This window comes from Strix uralensis, chromosome 1, assembly GCF_047716275.1.
Source record: "Strix uralensis isolate ZFMK-TIS-50842 chromosome 1, bStrUra1, whole genome shotgun sequence".
NCBI lineage: Eukaryota > Metazoa > Chordata > Aves > Strigiformes > Strigidae > Strix > Strix uralensis.
In genome coordinates, this window is record NC_133972.1 from 118,149,379 (window position 1) to 118,168,287 (window position 18,909).

Sequence of the window (18,909 nt, forward strand, 5' to 3'; positions counted from 1 at the left end):
CCTGAGTGCAAAACCCTAAATCATGACAGTTCCTTGCGAAAACCAAGAGAAGTGGGGGGGAGAGGGACAACCAGGAAGGAGAAACGTTTTAGGCCACGCCACACAGGCCACATCTAAACAAGGAAAAGTACATAGATGGACACAGGCATTCTGCACATGCACCAAGATGGACAAATGGATGCCAACTCCATCTCAGAAAACACAGCTACACTAGGACAGGCTTATACTCTCAAAAAGAACATCTCGCTGCTTGCATGGCAACCAGGCCAAAGATGGTTTTTATTTGAGCACTTAAAACCTCAGACAGGCTCGTGTCTAACTGTACCTACCACACAAAATACCTCATGAGTACTCATCTACTGTTGTTTGCCAAATACTTCCACCATAAACTGCTTAAGACTATCTTTCATATTTGCACAACTTATGACAATGGACTTCTAGATCTACAACTAGGGTTTTCAGAAGCTGTGGTAATTTAATAAAATCCTCAAGCTATATTGATGTAACTATGATGTCCAATGACAGAAGATCGTTGCTTTATTGTAATTTCAATCTAACAACCTCTGGGAGTCAGAGCTACTTTAAAAGGGACAGGGAGTTCAGCAACCCACTTAGCCGTGTAAGTTCATGACACCAATTACAGCATCTTCCTAGAATAAAAATTGTGAGAGTGCCAGGTTATTCCAACTGTTTTGAATGGAGCAGTGACAATCGATGCAGAGATCTTTCCTGGGTTTTTGACTTATGAAGGCCTTAGAAAGGAATGACAAACACCTGCCTAACCACACTCAGAGATACTAGAGATCTCCAAAACCATTATGTACTGAATTTCTATTTCGGCAATCTTACAGTGCAGCCACTGTAACACTAATGTCAGGGTTGCCTCTGGCAACTATGCATCTCGGACTACAGCAACTAGTGGGCAGATTCTGCACAGACAGCTTCCACTGCTGAAACACAGTGCCAAGTTTCCTGGCTTGCCACAGGCTTGCCAGTTACACTGCAGTAAAAACAAAATGCTATGTATTACTGAATAGGTAGGACCTGTACAGAGATCTTTTTGATCAACAGTGTAATCTTCTCTTCAAATTCAGGTCTCCTTCAGTTCCTTGGCTCCAAAAGTCAACTTCCTACCACCTGGGATGGTCAAACATAAGGGAAAAAATTACAACTTGAATATGTCTTTCTAGAGCGGGAAGGAAGAGCTTAGACAAACCTCAGCCTGTGGTATCCCTAGGAAAGTTGAGATCACTGTTAGTATCTCTAGCTGTTGGTAGTATGGAACAAACAAAGAACTTCTGAGAAGTGGACAGGTTTGGTTATCAAGAAGCTCCATTCAAAATTACTAAGGCTGCCATAATGTACACACAGAGCCTGTCACAGAATATCACCTCTACCTAAAATTGGATAAGAAATTATCATTTCATTAAATTACATAAAATCTTTGATAATTAGCAGGCAGATAACTTGTAGAGTTGTACAAAAATGAGCATGCATTATTAAACAAATTCAACAACATTTTAGATGAAACGCTTAAGTGTTAAGTATATTGTCCCCTTTGATTTAAGACACTGAATTGTAGCTGTTATAAAAGCTAATACCTAAGCCGACTCTGCCAGAAAGCACTCTATTTCATGCATGGAACTAAAGTTTATTTAAGCTGTAAACTGGCACAGTAAAGTGAGATATTCAACCACATCTAAAAACAATGTAAGTACACATTTAAAAAGTACACAGACTGGCAAAAGGAATCCAAACTCCTTAAGACGTGTAAGTTACAGTGCTAACTTCAAAAACTATTGGGATTATATGCTTTAAGTGGGATGCTTTTTCACAACTGCTTCATCACCTCTGAAATTCCAAGAACACTTGAAACATACAGAGCACTTCAAGGCATCTTTACTGAAACAAACTCAGGCAGGGTAGTTTTCTTTCAGTGCATATTCAAGTCAGGCTGGGCAGACAAAGAAAGATCATTTACTGCATTTGCCAATTTGAGCCCTAATGAAAGATGAAGGAGTTAAAAGTCAGCAGGATAAAAACTAGCGGTAATAATATAAAGCCAGCAAGACAAATTTTGAGAAGTAACTGACTTTTACAATAGACCTGACAGGAACAGAGTAAGATCTCCATCAACTCATTCTGCTAGAATTAGAAGTAACAATGGAATAAAGGCAAATTAACATAGCCCCATGTAATCGCCATTCATACAATGTAATAAAGAATTTTTAATTAGGCCAAAATGTAATTGTTTTTCTTTCCCATCATTTGACATAGCAATCACAGAATGGTTGAGGTTGGAAGGGACCTCCGGAGGTCATCTGGGCCAAACCCCCTGCTCAAGCAGAAACACCCAGAGTCAGTTGCCCAGGACCATGTCTAGACAACTTTTGAATATCTCCAAGGATGGAGACTCCACAGCTTCCCTGGGCAACCTCTGCCAGCACTCAGTCATCCTTACAGTAAAAAAAAAAAGTGTTTCCTGAAGTTCAGAGAGGACCTCCTGTGTTTCAGGTTGTGCTCATTGTCTCTGGTCCTGTGACTGGGCACCACTGTAAAGACCCTGGCTCTGTCCTCTTTGCACCCTCCCTTCAAGTACGTGTGATGATGAGATCCCCCTGAGCCTTCTCTTCTCCAGGCTGAACAGTCCCAGCTCTCTCAGCCTCTCCTCATAGGAGAAGTGCTCCAGCTCCTTCATCAACTTGGTGGCCCTTCACTGGACTCTCTCCAGTATGTCCCTGTCTCTCTTGTACTGGGGAGCCCAAAACTGGACGCAGCACTCCAGTTGTGGCTTCACCAGTGCTGAGCAGAGGGGAAGGATCACGTCCCTTGACCAGCTGGCAACACTCCTAATGCAGCCCTGGATACCACTGGCCATTGCAGCAAGTGCACATTGCTGGTTCACAGTCAACCTGGTGCCCACCAGGACCCCCAGGGCCTTTTCTGCAAAGCTGCTCTCCAGCTAGTCAAGAGCCCAGCCTGTACTGGTGCCTGGAGGGGTTGCTGCTCCCCAGCTGCAGGACTTCACACTTGTTGAACCTCACAAGGTTCCTGTCAGCCTGTTTCTCCATCTGCCAGCAACCTCAGCACTCATGAGTACATTCCATTAGGGCCCGTGGACTTCGGTATATCCAGTTTACTTAAGTATTCCCTGACCTGATCATCTTCCACCACTGAAGGAAAGATGTCTAAAAATGAAAGACCAGTGTTCTGCAGCAAGTCAAAACTACCTTGACTGTCAGGTAAGAAAACTAATCTTAAAATATACACAAAGCACTTAATTGCTCCAAAAGGAATTTTACAGTGTTTTCTGAAAAAAACATAGGTGACACAGCTGACACAAAAGACAGTGAGAGGAATGCTGTTTATTTCCATAAATTAGTTTTAAGAAATTAATATTCAGACGTCTGTGAAAACAATCTGAAGAGAATCCATAACATGCATAGCCAATGAACATAATTCCTTCCTCTCAAAGTATCAAAACCATGATCATTCAAATACCTTCTTCAACTGGAAGAAAAATTCCAACTCTTAACAAATCACCTGTGTTAAAATTATTCAGTCTATGAAGCATAACAGCTTCAGTTTCAAGGATTAATACTTCAACGTTATAGGTCTCAATAATCAGGGATAATCACAGAATCATCAAGGTTGGAAAAGACCTTGAAGATCATCCAGTCCAACCATTAACCTAACATTGACAGTTCCCAACTACACCATATCCCTCAGCGCTATGTCGACCCTACTCTTAAACACCTCCCGGGATGGGGAATCCACCACCTCCCTGGGCAGCCCATTCCAACGCCTAACAACCCGTTCTGTAAAGAAATACTTTCTAAAGTAAATCAGTGGATAAAGGTACAAAATTAATAATACCTACAAATAACCATGCCCTCAGGTAGATATCCATATATTAGAGCAATAATACAGAATCTTTCACTTCTTATTCTACCCTTGAGAAACAGTTATTAGTTTTATCATCAACCTGCACGTAAATGTCAGAATGCAAAAAAGGCTTTATAAGACAGCTGACGCACCTCAATGTCCACAGCTCCTGAAGGCTGATTCTAGGCTAGCAATGTTTACCAAGGGTAACATCAAATTTTATCTGAGTTCCCCACAATGACATGCTGTCTGCATCCATGCTGATGGTGTACCTGTCAAAGATTTTTCCTTCTCTTCCAAAAAATGCTGAAACAATGCCCATTTTTTAATCCTAATAGTTCATCTTCCCCTGTCAAAAGGCCAAGCAGAGCCTATATATGGCTACACATCTCAACAGAGGTGACTGTGTAGATGCTGGCATGAATGCTTTACCGGGGGTGGTATAAGAATCATAGAATGGTTTCAGTTGGAAGGGACCATAAAGACCACCTAGTTCCAACCCCCCTGTCATGGGCAGGGACACCTTCCACTAGACCAGGCTGCTCAAAGACCCGACCAACCTGCCCTTGAACACTGCCAGGGAGGGGGCATCCACAGCTTCTCTGGGCAACCTGTTCCAGTGTCTCACCACCCTCACAGGAAAGAATTTCTTCCTTATCTCTAATCTAAATCAAACCTCTTGCAGCTTAAAGCCATTACCCCTCATCCTATCCCTACACTCCCTGATAAAGACTCCCTCCCCATCTTTCCTGTCGGCCCCCTTTAAGTACTGGAAGGCTGTTACAAGGTCTCTCCTGAGCCTTCTCTTCTCCAGGCTGAACAACCCCAACTCTCTCAGCCTGTCCCCATAAGGGAGGTGCTCCAGCCCCCAGATCATCTTCATGGCCTCTTCTGGACCCGCTCAAGCAGGTCCATGTCCTTCTTATGCTGGGGACCTCAGAGCTGGACACAGCACTCCAGGTGGGGTCTCACAAGAGCTCAGCCTGCTGGTCACACTTCTCTTGATGCAGACCAAGATACGATTGGCCTTCTGGCCTGCAAGCGCACACGGCTGGGTCAGATTCAGTTTTTCATCCACCAATACACAAGTCCTTCTCCACAGGCCTGCCCTCAATCCACTTACCACCCAGCCTGTATTTGTGCATGGATCTGCCTCGACCCACATGCAGGACCTTGCACTTGGCCTTGTTGAACTCCATGAGGTTTGCATATGCCCACCTCTCAAGCCTGTCAAGGTCCCTCTGGATGCCATCCCTTCCCTCCAGTGTGGCAATCGCACCACACAGCTTGGTGTTGTCAGCAAACTTGATGAGGGTGCACTCAATCCCGCTGTCCATGTCACCAACAAAGATGTTAAACACCACCCGATCCCAACATTGACCCCTGAGGAACGTCACTCATCACTGCTCTCCACTTGGACATCGAGTCATTAACCACAGCTCTCTGAGTGCGACCATTCAGCCAATTCCTTATCCACCAAATGGTCCATCCCTCAATCCATGTCTCTCCAATTCAGAGGCAAGGATGTCATGCAGGACAGTGTCAAAAGCTTTGCACAACTCCAGGTAGATGACATCAGTTGCTCTTTCCTTCTCCACCAACGCTGTAACCCCACCATAGAAGGGCACAAAATTTGTCAGGCACGATTTAGCCTTAGTGAAGCCACGTTGGCTGTCACCAATCACCAAAATCCTTATCTTCCACGTGTCCTAGCACAGTTTCCAGGAGGATCCACTCCGTGATCTCGCCAGGCACAGAGGTGAGACTGACTGGCCTGTAGTTCCCTAGGTCTTCTGGTTTTCCCTTTTTAAAAATGGGGGTTATGTTTCCCCTTTTCCAGTCAGTGGGAACTTCACCCAACTGCCACAACTTCTCAAATATGATGGGTAGGGGCTTAGTTACTTCATCCGCCAGTTCCCTCAGGAACCACAGGTGCATCTCATCAGGTCCCATGGACTTGTGCACCTTCAGGTTGCTTAGATGGTCCTGAACCTGATCTTCTCCTACAGTGGGTGGTTCTTCATTCACCCAGTCCCCACCTTTGCTTTCCGCAACTTGGGCAGTGTGGTTGGAGCACTTGTCCATGAAGACTGAGTCAAAAAGGTCACTGAGCACCTCAGCCTTCTCCATATTCCACGTAACCAGCTTTCTTATTTCCTTCCGGAGAGGGCCCACATTGTCTCTGGTCTTGCTTTTACCACCAATGCACCTACAGAAGCTTTTCTTGTTGCCCTTGATGTCCCTGGCCAGATTTAATTCTATCTAGTAGGGCTTTAGCTTTCCTAACCTGATCCCCGGCTGCTCGGAGAATTCCCCTGTACCCCTCCCAGGCTATCTGTCCTTGCTCCTACCCTCTTTAGGCTTCCTTTTTATGTGAAACAGGAATTGAAACCTTTTGCTTGCCAGTCTGATGGACAAAACACAGGAATACAATGGAGTGGCACTTCAAACAGACAAAACAAACAATTTGTTTTCTTACATTTTGTTTCTGGATCAAAATTTCGTATTCACTCCAGCTTGTTACTGACATGTTGCTAGTCGCCAAAAAACAGTAAAAATGCAATAAGCATCTATCTCAATGGTAAAGTACAGCCACAGATGATTACCATGAATTCTGGTAAAGATAACTTTATCTACTTTATATATTAGATAAAATACCGGCTAAAAGGAGATTGTCCTGTATTTACTGTTAAATATGACAATGGTTTGTTTAGCCTCAACAACAACAAAAACCACTACTAATAAGATGGTATAACATGGAATAAGTTGTCCAAATATATTAATGCTTGTATTTAGTTTAAGCTTTAAAACATAGCAGTCGGTGTCCAGCTCAGTCATATGTCTACTCTGGATATTTTTCCTATCAAAAGAGTGCCATTACTGAAGAACTGTCATGTTACTAACCTCAAAGGCATCTTTGTAACTCACCTTAACCTCCACATTATTATGAATTCCTTACTTGCAATCTAGCTTTATTGGGATACACTGTTATTCTAGCCAAATACACATCAAGAGCATACTAAATTTGGTGGCTCATAATTCTACCAGGATAGTCTTAACAGTCTAATGATAAAGTATTATTCATCCCAAAGCACTCTCACCACAGAAATAACAAAAGCACTAGAAACATTTTACTACTGCTAAACATGAACATTTGAAACAGGAAATTATCCCCAAAGTCCTAAAACAACTAAGTAATATGTAAAAGCAATCGTTCAGTAACATGCAGTATTAACAATTTAGTTCAGTAAGGGCTGTGTTATAAACCCTTCCTGCTGGAGCAACTATTCTCTTTACTTGAATAAGGTAGGATACCTAATCAATTTGATAATTACAAAGGCTCTTAGATTTCAAAGACTACTAGCAGATTTGAACAACAAAACTAAATAAACAAGTAACTTTTCCCTTTCTTTTTCCCTTTAAACTTGCTTTGTATTTTAACCTGCTATAGCTTACAAAAGGCTTCAGTGATGCTGAAAAGCCCAGGTCTGCTGTTTAAAATATTCAAATATTCAGCAGCTTAAAATATGTATGCATCCTCAAGTACAAAATTTCCAACTGGATACACCTTTCTGATCTGAATTGCAACATAAGATAATCTTCAAACTCTATAGCAGTAATGAGAATATTTGTAATCATCTCAGATGACAGCTGTAGTGGCACAGAAAATCAGTCTTTCCACAGAAGACCTGAGCAAAAGCTGTTACTTAGCACTTTTCCCAGTGTGCTCCAAGAACCAGGTATCAGAGGCCAGACTCAAACATTAAACAGAACACCAGAGCTTTTGTGATTTTCACCAGTTTCCTTGCAAGTAGTATCCCACCAGTGTTAACAAAGTAACTTTAAAAGTACATCAACTTCACACTTCTCCAAGTGTGGACAAAAGCCCAGAAAGTTCTTTCCAAAAAAACCAGTTTCAGGCTTTTGGCTGTTAGACAGTGTCCAACCTCAGCACATAACACAGAGCCCGGTCTAAATAGGCTTATATATCAGACATGAAAATTTCCTATAGACAGGTCTAGCTAATACTGGAATATCTCCCAAAGACACAAACAGCTCGCTTCAGTTTCAGGGTGACCTTTCATTCTCAGAAGCACAGACTACAGGTCTCCATCTACCAAATCTCCGAAAGCCAAGTACAGCATATCCTACAGTCACTCAGGAAAACAAACACCTGCTTTAAATAAAAGCTGCATTCCATCACAGTCTTGTCACTCAGACAGGATCACAAACTCCATTCCCTCACTACAACATGGTACTGAGCCGAGCTAATGCAGCCACGCTCCCCGGGACCACTCAGCTCACCGCTGTAGAAGCGGCTAGAGTTCTAACTTGAGCTGCAACATGGAACATGTCTAGTAGATACCCAAATTAAAAACCAAATGGCTTCTACTTTCATTGGGTCTACTAGATTTAGCGGCCATATTAACATCATACTGTTAACATGTTAAACATGTTGAATCAACATCATACTCCTATGAATTATGTCTACTAAGTTCACCTATGGAGCAGTTACTCCTATGTGTATGATTTTTAAATTTATGAGCATCCCTTCTTACAAAGAAAAAAACATTTAACGCATCTCAGTCAAGCTATTCTAATGTCTTGGAATGCAACATGACATACCAGCTTCTATCTTAAGTACATAATTAGGTATCACCATTGTCCTACCAAACTTTCAAGAACATTCACAGAATCACAGAATCAATTAGGTTGGAAAGGACCTTGAAGATCATCTAGTCCAACCATTAACCTAACACTGACAGTTCCCATCTACACCATATCTCTCAGCGCTATGTCGACCCTACTCTGAAACACCTCCAGGGATGGGGACTCCACCACCTCCTTGGGCAATCCATTCCACTGCCTAATAACCCGTTCTGTAAAGAAATACTTCCTGACATCTAGTCTAAACCTTCCCTGGCGCAACTTGAGGCCATTCCCTCTTGTCCTATCGCTTGTTACTTGGTTAAAGAGACTCATCCCCAGCTTTCTGCAACCTCCTTGCGGGTAGTTGTAGAGGGCGATGAGGTCTCCCCTCAGCCTCCTCTTCTCCAGACTAAACAACCCCAGTTCCCTCAGCCGCTCCTCGTACGACATGTGCTCCAGACCCTTCACCAGCTTCGTTGCCCTTCTCTGGACACGCTCGAGTAATTCAATGTCCTTTTTGTAGTGAGGGGCCCAAAACTGAACACAGTAATCGAGGTGCGGCCTCACCAGTGCCAAGTACAGGGGTAAGATCACTTCCCTGTCCCTGCTGGCCATGCTATTGCTGATACAGGCCAGGATGCCATTGGCCTTCTTGGCCACCTGGGCACACTGCTGGCTCATGTTCAGCCGGCTGTCAATCAACACCCCCAGGTCCCTCTCTGACTGGCAGCTCTCCAGCCACTCCTCCCCAAGCCTGTAGCGCTGCTGGGGGTTGTTGTGACCCAAGTGCAGTACCCAGCATTTGGTCTTATTGAACCTCATACAGTTGGCCTTAGCCCATCGCTCCAGCCTGTAACCTTGTTAACATTGTAACCTCGTGACCTAGGAGAAGCCTTGTAAAGTCCATATGAAACAAGCCATTTTGTAAGATGGTATCTGATGAACGTAAAACTATTTTTTCCCACATAATTTTTAGAAGGTTGGTTCAAACTGACATAATTCAGATCTGAAATTCAACTGGTTTCTAATGATCTGAATACATTCATAGCCACTTGATGCTAATTCATTTTTGTTCCAATCCCTACCCTTTAGCCTACACAGCTTTTCTTTTCCCCAGTGCTTACCTCTTCTGATATATTTATAGATAGCAATCAGATCCCCTTTCAGTCTTCATTTTGCCAAGATAAACAAGCCAAGCTATTCTACTTCACTTATGTTAATAACTATTTTTTTTTGCACCATTTCCATTTGGGTTCATTTTCTCTGACTAGGTGTTGCCAGGGATGCATTCAGATAAAGCTTCATCAATGCCATAAACCTTGGCATTAATACTTCCCTCACTATAAAACTAATCTCATATTTGCCCTATTTCACACTCACAATAAACCTGTGATTAAGTACCAGTCACTAGTTTTACTTCTTTATCACTTCCAACTAAAATGAGAGAACAGCAGTTCTATTATAAGCATGCATCAAACACACAATTTTTTTTTTCACGTTCACCACATCTCCTAACTTTGCATTACCAATGAGCTCTACCAGCACAGTCCCACCCACACCAAGGTCATTAACGAAGATTCTAAACCAAGTTCAAACACGACACTGGTCCATCCTTTAGAAATGTCCTTATTAAGCCTCCAATAGCCCAACAGCTGTGCTGCAATTTATTTTACAGCTTATCCCTTCTCCACCTTAGGTTTCTCCAGTAAGCTCTTACCTGGAACTTTATTATTAGTTTTGCAAATGCCTCTGTATCAAATAATCAATATTCAGATCATGGAACAGACCCTCCTGGAAGAGATTTCAAAACATATGGAAGACAGGGAGTTAGAGACAGCCAACATGGCTTCAACATGGGCAAATCATGCCTGACTAACCTAGTGGCCTTCTATGATGGAATGACTGCATCAGTGGACAAGGGGAGAGCTATGGATGTCATCCACCTGGACTTCTGTAAGGCCTTTGATACAGTCCTCCACAACATTCTTACCTCTGAATTGAAGAGATACGAGTTTGATGGATGGACTATTAGATGGATGAGGAATTGGCTGGGTGGTCACATCCAAAGAGCTACAGTCAATGCCTCAATGTCCAAGTGGGAACCAGTAACAAGTCATATCCCTCAAGGATCCATACTGAGACCAACGAAGACTATTCAATGTCTTCATCAATGACATAGTGGGATTGAGTGCACCCTCAGCAAGTCTGCAGATGACACCAAGCTGAGTGGTGATGTTGATCGGCGTGAGGAAAGGGATGGCATCCAGAGGGACCTTGACAGGCTTGAGAGGTGGGCATATGCAAACCTCATGAAGTTCAACAAGGCCAAGTGCAAGGCCCTGCACGTGGGTCAAGGCAATCCCCAGTATCAGTACGGGCTGGGAGACAAAGGCGTTGAGAGCAGCCCTGAGGAGAACTTGGGGATACTGGTGGATGAAAAATTGAGTATGAGCCAGCATTGTGTGCTCACAGCCCAGAAAGCCAATCATATCCTGGGCTGCATAAATAGAAGATGGGCCAGCAGGTCAAGGAGGTGATTGTTCCCCTCTACTGCACTCTCATGAGATCCCACCTGGAGTGCTGTGTCCAGCTCTAGGGCTCCCAGTACAAGACAGATGTGAAACTGTTAGAGTGGCATCCAGAAGAGGGCCACAAAAATGGTCACAGGGCTAGAACACCTCTCCTGTGAAGAAAGGCTAAGGCAGTTGCGGTTGTTCAGGTCAAAGAAGAGAAGGCTCCAGGGAGACCTTATTGTGGCCTTTCAATATATAAAGGGGGCTTATAAGAAAGATGGAGAAAGACTCCTTACAGGGCCTGTAGTGACAGGACAAGGGGCAACAGAGTTAAACTGAAAGAGGGTAGGCTTAGATTGGACATTATGATGAAATTTTTTATGATGAGGCTGGTGAGACACTGGAACAGGATGCCCAGAAAAGCATCCCTGGAAGTGTTCAAGGCCAGGTTGGACGGGGCTTTGAGCAACCTGATCTAGTAAAAGATGCCCCTGCCCATTGAAGGGGAATTGGACTAGGTGATCTTTAGAGGTCACTTTCAACCCAAACCACTCTATGAGTCCATGAAATGATGTAATGACATGCAGTAAATCCAGTGGTAAGATCAGACTTTGTTTAGGGGATACACATAGAAGAGATGAAAAATGAGACAGAGAAAGAGAGAAGAGGAGGTCTCAGATCAGACTGGCACATTCTACCCAGGACTCTCATGCTGCATTTTATTCCATGTTCCATTTTCCTTCACATCTTTAATTATTCTTTCCTCTAAGGCTTTGCACACTATCGAGGTCAGACCTATTCAAGCATTGAAGTGTCAAATTAATAATTACTCCAAGTGAGACCACATTTTGAGAAACACAGGAGGGAAAAATTCTGATGTGACTATCTTTTTAAAATTCAGACAAATAACTATTTTTCTTTTTCTTTTCTTCCTTACTCATGTTATTAAAAACCAAACACCTGAAGTCCTACACCAGGATAATATTTACCAAACTATCTTAACTCTCAAGATCTTGTTCATAAAGAAATAAATTGAAAATATTTAATTTACATAACCATGTATTTCTAAACACTTTCAAACCATAAAATGAAATATGACATCTACATTGCCAAATAGTTTACAATGCAATGAAATAACTGCATAGGATATAAAACCAACAACACTAAGAGGCAAGAGAAGCTAAAGAGGCCAAGATTGCTATGCAAGGTAGTAAGACTTAAAGTCTTAAGGAAAACAAAATTACTAACATTCTAACTTGTGTTTCTGCATTTTTAACAATACCACATCAGAAATTATCTGAGTGGAGTCATTTTGCCAATCTTTTTTTTTTTTTTTAAAGAAATTAGCTTATACACACTTATCTGGCTCATCTGACAATAAAAGCCTTGTAATTTGACAACTTTGACACTGGAAAATTTAATACTTCTCTAATTAGTCAGTGATTTTTTTTTTCCACTTTACACACAGCAAGTTCTCTCCAGCAGCCTTTTCCAACTTGAATTTATGGCTTGTAAACTGAGCATGTAATAACCCTTTAATGACTGATGGTCACAAAAATCTGGTTAACAAACACCTCCCAAAGACAAAGTTGGTTAGAAAGTAAAACATATTCACAAACCACAGCCAAGCCAAAACAGGAACAATTTATAATACCACAATGGACAGTCAGTGCACTAAATATTCAGGCCTATTAACTGATGCATAAAATAGCTCCTTTTGTTCATGGTAAGTTTCTACTTTTCAACTTGGCCTTGAACAATGGTACAGTGTTCCTGTATAATGCAGTATTTTTTACAATATTAATAATGATGTATCACGGTGATCTAGAACACTTGCTCAGGCTATCAACAAGCAGAACGAGTAGGCACTTTATACTAATTACAATGTAAAGGTGAAGCTTTTATACCAGTGACTACACTAGACATACAAGACAGTGAGGTTTGGACAGTGTTTCTCTGTTTAGTGAAAATGCGATGTTAAGTAAAACAGAGTTCTACAAATTGCAGATAACAGACAAAACTTCAAAATCTTTCCTGCTGTATACCTCTGTCATCACAGGAAAATTCTCCATTATTGAATCTTAAAACAAATGACAAATTATGGGTGCCAAAATATCATCTAACACCTACAATATGCCTGACTTCACAGATCAATACAACTCCCTTTTTATTAGTCAGTTTTAAATGTACTGTAACATTGTGATAGACGTATGTATTAACATAATATCACCTTGTAAGCAACACCTAGTAAAAAAGTTATCTTTCCTTCTCTTCCTCAACACACTCCCACCAATCATTTTGTGTCTCAATTTTCATTAATACCTATCATGAAAAAAACAAGTTTTAAATACCAACAAATATCATATTTAAGCCAGGACACAATGGATAGAAGTACACATATATAGGAAGAGTAAACAATTCCAGGAATCCTTCTTGGATTTTTTTAAAAAAGAAAGTCAAAGACTACTTGTTGAATACTGAGTCATTCTATGGGATGTTCAATCGTTGTCATTACACAATACTCAGACAGCAAAAACATCAACTTAAATGGAATCATTTCAAAGTACCAAAAAGCCAAAACTGTGCTAAGTAATCACAACCAGGTTTTCTCCTCTGCACTCCTACTGTTTAGTTTCAAAAACGTTCTTGAATGAAGATACCAGAAAATTGACATCCCAATCGCCTTTTTCTAACCTATCTTAGAAAGCTGGGACATCACAAACTTGCTGGTACTCTGAATAGTGAAAACAGGAGTAAAATTTGACATAATCAAGACACACACAAATAAGGCAGTAAGATCCCATCTGAGGACTTCAAACCCTGCCTACACTAAAAGATATCCTGGGCCAATTCTGGCAACAGACCTTGAGGGCAGGGGATGCATTTAACGTTGAGCTATTTTTACCTTCAAATTCCACCTTCTCGATTTGCAGCAACACATAGCCTGTGGCTTTCAATGTTACCAATGGCAGTGCAATGATTACAAAATAAGCTACAGCAATATTATTTAAAAGGTTGTTGAAATCTCCATTTCAGAATGAGCCATATTGTGGCTAACAATCCCAGATTATGAAACAGAATAATCAGAAATTAAACATCATCTGTTATACCGATCTCTCCCAGTAACTCAAACCATCAAAGGGAAAATTTGCTACATACAGACATGCTCAAAAGTTGATTTTAGTCTACTTATTTGCTGACTTATTTCTGGCCTCAAGGTAATAACAAAACAAAAAAAAGGAAAAGGGTGCCTCATTATTTTGAGACATTTACAAAGGTAACATAACTGGATTTCACACACCTGTAAGCAAGAACTTCAATAAAGGATATCAATTTAGAATATTGAGATACTTTTATATTGTCTGACTATTGCTAGTCAGAGACCTCTGAATCACATTAAATTCAAATTCTGAACACTGTCTACTAATCCTGCAAGGCTCATCAAATCAACTAGAGCTGATTTTCAATTAGGTGTTGCAGAAGCACGTCTTATGACTGATGTAAAGATTTAGCAAAGGTTTTTTAAAAAAGGACCATCATCCAAGACCAGCTTAAGTACAACTTACTTACAACTGCAAAACTGGCTTCTTTGACTTAAGGAAGACCAGGTTTCCATAAAAATGCTAGAAATCTTTGAACTGAAAACCAAGTGCTGCCATTTAACTACACAACTGTTTAAAAAAATTATTTAAATTTATTTACTCACAAGGAACCAATTCCAGATTACCATAACTTTCACTAAACTTGAGCTACAGACAATTATATGCGTGTCACATGAAAGACCCCCGTAAGAAGCAGCATATGTTCCACCTTTCAATTAGTTGCTTTTAAGTGTCTCATGTTTCAATTCTTCCTATCCAGTCCTAAACAAACCCAAACAACTTCAGATCTGAGAAGCTAAACAAAATACATTAGACTAAAATACAGAAGAAAGCTAACCTACAGGAGTAATATGGCTGAAGACCTGGATACCAGAACCACAAGGCAAATTCTCATTGTTCCATACTGAGTCTCTGACAGTGGTATTACCTAGTGTATCAACTGCCTCTCAGTTTCATCACTTTTAAGTACAATTTTCCCCCTTGTTACACTTGCGCAACACTCTGAAAAGTACTTATTTGTTTTGTGGCTTTCCTCAGGTATTCCTGACTGTTCCAGAACCCAAAGAAACCTAGCTATCATAGAAGCAGAGGGAATCAACCATGACACAAAACGCTGTTAATGACTGAAATTTCTAGGAATGCTAAGTACTATAAACACAGTATTCTAATCTTTTGGTCACCAAAGGAAATATGTAATGTGTTAGCCACCATGGAACATGTTCTTTAGACCTCCCTCTGAATTGTGTGTAATAAAATTCAGGATACATGTATTATAGGCCTTATTCTTGCTGATTGAGTAAAGTAGATTAAAAAAAGAAAGACAGTTTCATTAGATAATGATGAATTTAAAGCCTTGTCAACAACTCCTTAAGATAAGTCCCATGTACTTTTTAATTTAAATCACTGTTTGCATAAGGGCATACTAACACATTTCATTGTTACCCTAAAGGTTAGCAAATTCATTATAAGTTCCTGAGGCAAGAAAACCAACAAAACTATTTGTCCAGTTCAGATGTTTAGACTTAAACTGGGTCTCTGTTATATACACATCAACAGTTTTAAGTCAATAATAAGAATAGATAATTGCCCCAATAAAATACCTTTAAATAACCAGCTATGCTGAAAAAAATATACACTTTAAGTTGTATGATTTTTCCTACACTAAGTTACACTTATTCTGAGTCACACATCCTCTTACTAACCAACTACTTTTTAAAAGATAACACTCAGAATTCCCTTCTGCCAATACTGTATTCTTCAACGCAGTGCTTTAGAACTGAGATTGTGGCCCACAAACCTTTTTAAACACCTCAGAATAATACGCAATTAGAAAATATTGAGAGTGCACTCAATGCTCTCTCAACAGATAACTCTTTCTAAAGTATATTACTGTAATAATATAGTAACAGAGAATGCTTTCCATGGAGTATTAAGACTGCAGTCTCATTATGCTTCAGATTTTGTTTTTGCTTAGTCTGCTCTAGAGAAATTTTCTTAATATATGCATTAGCCTGAAACCAAAGTTTATGCCTAAAGAATACAAATTTCATGCTCTAAGTACATAAACACACAGCACAGTAAAGATCACTGACTGACAATGGCTTCATACAGACAGAATTTCTAATCTAGTATTTATTCTATATTCCCTGTATCAACATTTCGTTTCATATCACATAAATAAGGATTACTTCCAGCTTGAAGACAGCTCAACATTTGAAAGCTTTGAATTAGACACAGTAGCTTTTTAATTTAAAAAAACAAAAAAAAAAAAAAAAACCCCAAAAAACCCACATGCATTTTCCTCCAGCCTGTTCTTGCAATAAGAATACAGCGTATTGAAATCTGAGTGCGGCAAGACCTGGCAGCGTTTTAACAACACAAAACAGAAAAAGATAAGCTCCCGCTACGGTTTTCACTCTATGAATGTACAATTTAAGAATTTCAAAATTGAAGCTATCAAGAAAATACTGTATCTGTGATCAAATCAATTGAAAACCAAAATCTGTCTGATGGATCAATAAAACAAGTATAGTTTGTTAAAAATCTCTTAACCAGACTTAAGCTTTATTTCTAAAAGGCAGACCAGGCAAAGGTATTTTGGGGGAATACAGTGTTCTTCTCTAACATAAACATTAATTTGTTCTAGCTGTCCATTTAAAGATTTTTACAACATCATAAATTCCACTCTGTCCCTCTAAAATAATGAAAAATGAGTTTACTAAAAATGGAAAATAAAATATTTATAGGATTAGCCAAGTACATGTGCTGATACTAGTCACAAAATTTAGAGTGTAAGTTCAGATAACATTCACAGCTTTAAAAAAAATCTAATATTGCTGATTCTAAACCTGAAACCTTCTGAGATTTTTCCCCATGCTCCTTACAGGCATAAAATATAATTGCAGGATACTACTGAAAACTACTTACTCTATCCGGCTTTTCTTTATGCCCTTACCTTTCAAGGATCACTCATCCTTCGAAGAGCCTTCCTTTTCACAACTATCTAACTTATTAGCAAAGAAAAACCCCCACATGGTAACAGCACTAACTGGGACCTATTTTGACAGAAGTATGTCATGCCGGTCACAGTCATGCGGCCGGCCCGCAATACCCACTACACAGAAACTTCCGAAACACACACATTCCTTTCCCTCATTCCCGGGAAAGGAGTGAGCTGCCTGTTTACGTACCGAGAACCTGCCTGCAACGCGACAACTTGGGGGAACGGGCTGGGGGGGGGGGGGTGTCATTTGCCAGGCCAGCGGGCCAGGCTGCATGGGGTAGAGGGTGCGAGTGAGTGCCCGCACATCGCCTACTCGCACACTCCTGGAGTGATGGCGCAAAACCGCGCCATTCCCCGCGGCGATACCGGCGGGGGCCGGGGCTGGGCTCCGACAAGCGCCCGCAGCCGGCCCGCCGGGGCGCAGGAGGGGGAGAAGGCCAGACGTGAGGCGAGGAGCCTCGTGAAGTGAGTTTTCCCCCGCCGCTCCGTAGCACGGCGGCGAGGCTTGATCGAAGCTTCGGGGCCTCTCCGACCCGCTACAGCCAGAGGCAGACCTCACCGAGAGGGACCGGCGGGCACGCAGACCCCTGCGGCCGCAGAAATGACAGCAAAGTAGCTCCCCCTCCCCGGGCCCCGCTCCTCCAGGGGCCGGCCCTCCCGAGCGGAGCGGTGACACGGCAACGGCCGCGCCGGCATGCGGGGGGAACACGCCGGGGGCAGGGGACGGTCTGGCGCACCGGCGGGGGCCGGAGGGGGGCAGGCGGCCCCCGAGCGCCGCGCCCGGCACCCGCTGGGGCCGCGGACACGCTCTCGAGTCCCCACGGGATCCCAAGATGGCGGCGGCCGAGCCCGTTCACCGGCTCGGCGGCGCCCCCCCCACCCCTCGACGGACCCGGGCGGGCAGGGCCCGGCACCGCGGCCCGGGGGAGGGGAAGGGGGGGAACCAGGCGCCTGGAGGCGGCCCGAACACCGAGGCGAAACGGTAGACACCCCGCCGGGCTGGGCCGTCCCGCCGCCCCCCTCCCCCGCGCCGGGCTCCCCCTCACCTTTGAATTTGAGGTCGGTGGGCGGATCGAGCACCAGGATCTGCTCGTGCTTTGCCAGAGCCCCGGCGGCCGCCATCTCGCTCGCTCGCTCCGGCGGGAGGAGGAGTGGGGGGAGGGAGGAGGAGGAGGAGGAGGGGCGGGAGGGGGAGGCCGGGCGGCGGCGCCGCTCCCTCGCTGTGGGGCGGGCAGTGGCTCCGCGCGCTGCCGGCAGAGCGCGGGCCGAGGGCGGGCGCTGCCGCCTGCCGCTGCGCGCGCTGCCGCCCCGAGCCGCGCTCGCCGCCCTTCCCCGCGCGACGGGCTCAGCGGCCGGCCGGCAACGCCACCCCTCCGCGGGCACGAGGGCGGCGGAGGCGGCGGGGGCCCCCTGCGCGCATGCGCCCGCCCGCAGCTCGCGCCGGGCGGCTCCCCTCGCTCCCCTCCTCCTTCTCCCGCGCCGGCGGTTAGAGCGAGACCCCCCGGCCCGGCCCTCGCAGCCACCGCACCCGCTGGAGCCGCAGGAGCGGAGCGGGGAGAAGCGGCACCCCGACCCCTCCCGAATGCCCCCCGCGGCTGGGGCAGAGGCGGTGGGAGCAGCACGCGTGCGCCGCGAGGCGCCGGAAGAGGAAAGGCGCCGCCGGCTCGGGGCTGGGGCGGCTGCAGGGCGGCGGGCGGAACTACCGCTCCCGGCGTGCCCCGCGGCTGGCGGGCGGGCGGGCGCGGGGCGTGCCGGG

General features: G+C 43.6%; 1 protein-coding gene across 2 annotated transcripts in view; it reads right to left on the reverse strand.

Moving 5' to 3' along the window:
• Nucleotides 1-18,511, reverse strand: part of VAPA (VAMP associated protein A) — a 38,378-nt gene extending 19,867 nt beyond the window's left edge. Inside the window, exon 1 of one of the 2 annotated variants that reach the window (XM_074878213.1) lies at nt 18,200-18,511. In XM_074878213.1, the coding sequence (XP_074734314.1) occupies nt 18,200-18,275 (76 nt within the window). In that variant the 5' untranslated portion in view covers nt 18,276-18,511. The remainder of the gene's footprint in view (nt 1-18,199) is intronic. The other variant, XM_074878205.1, reaches the window with a different exon arrangement.
• Nucleotides 18,512-18,909: the final 398 nt, after the last annotated feature.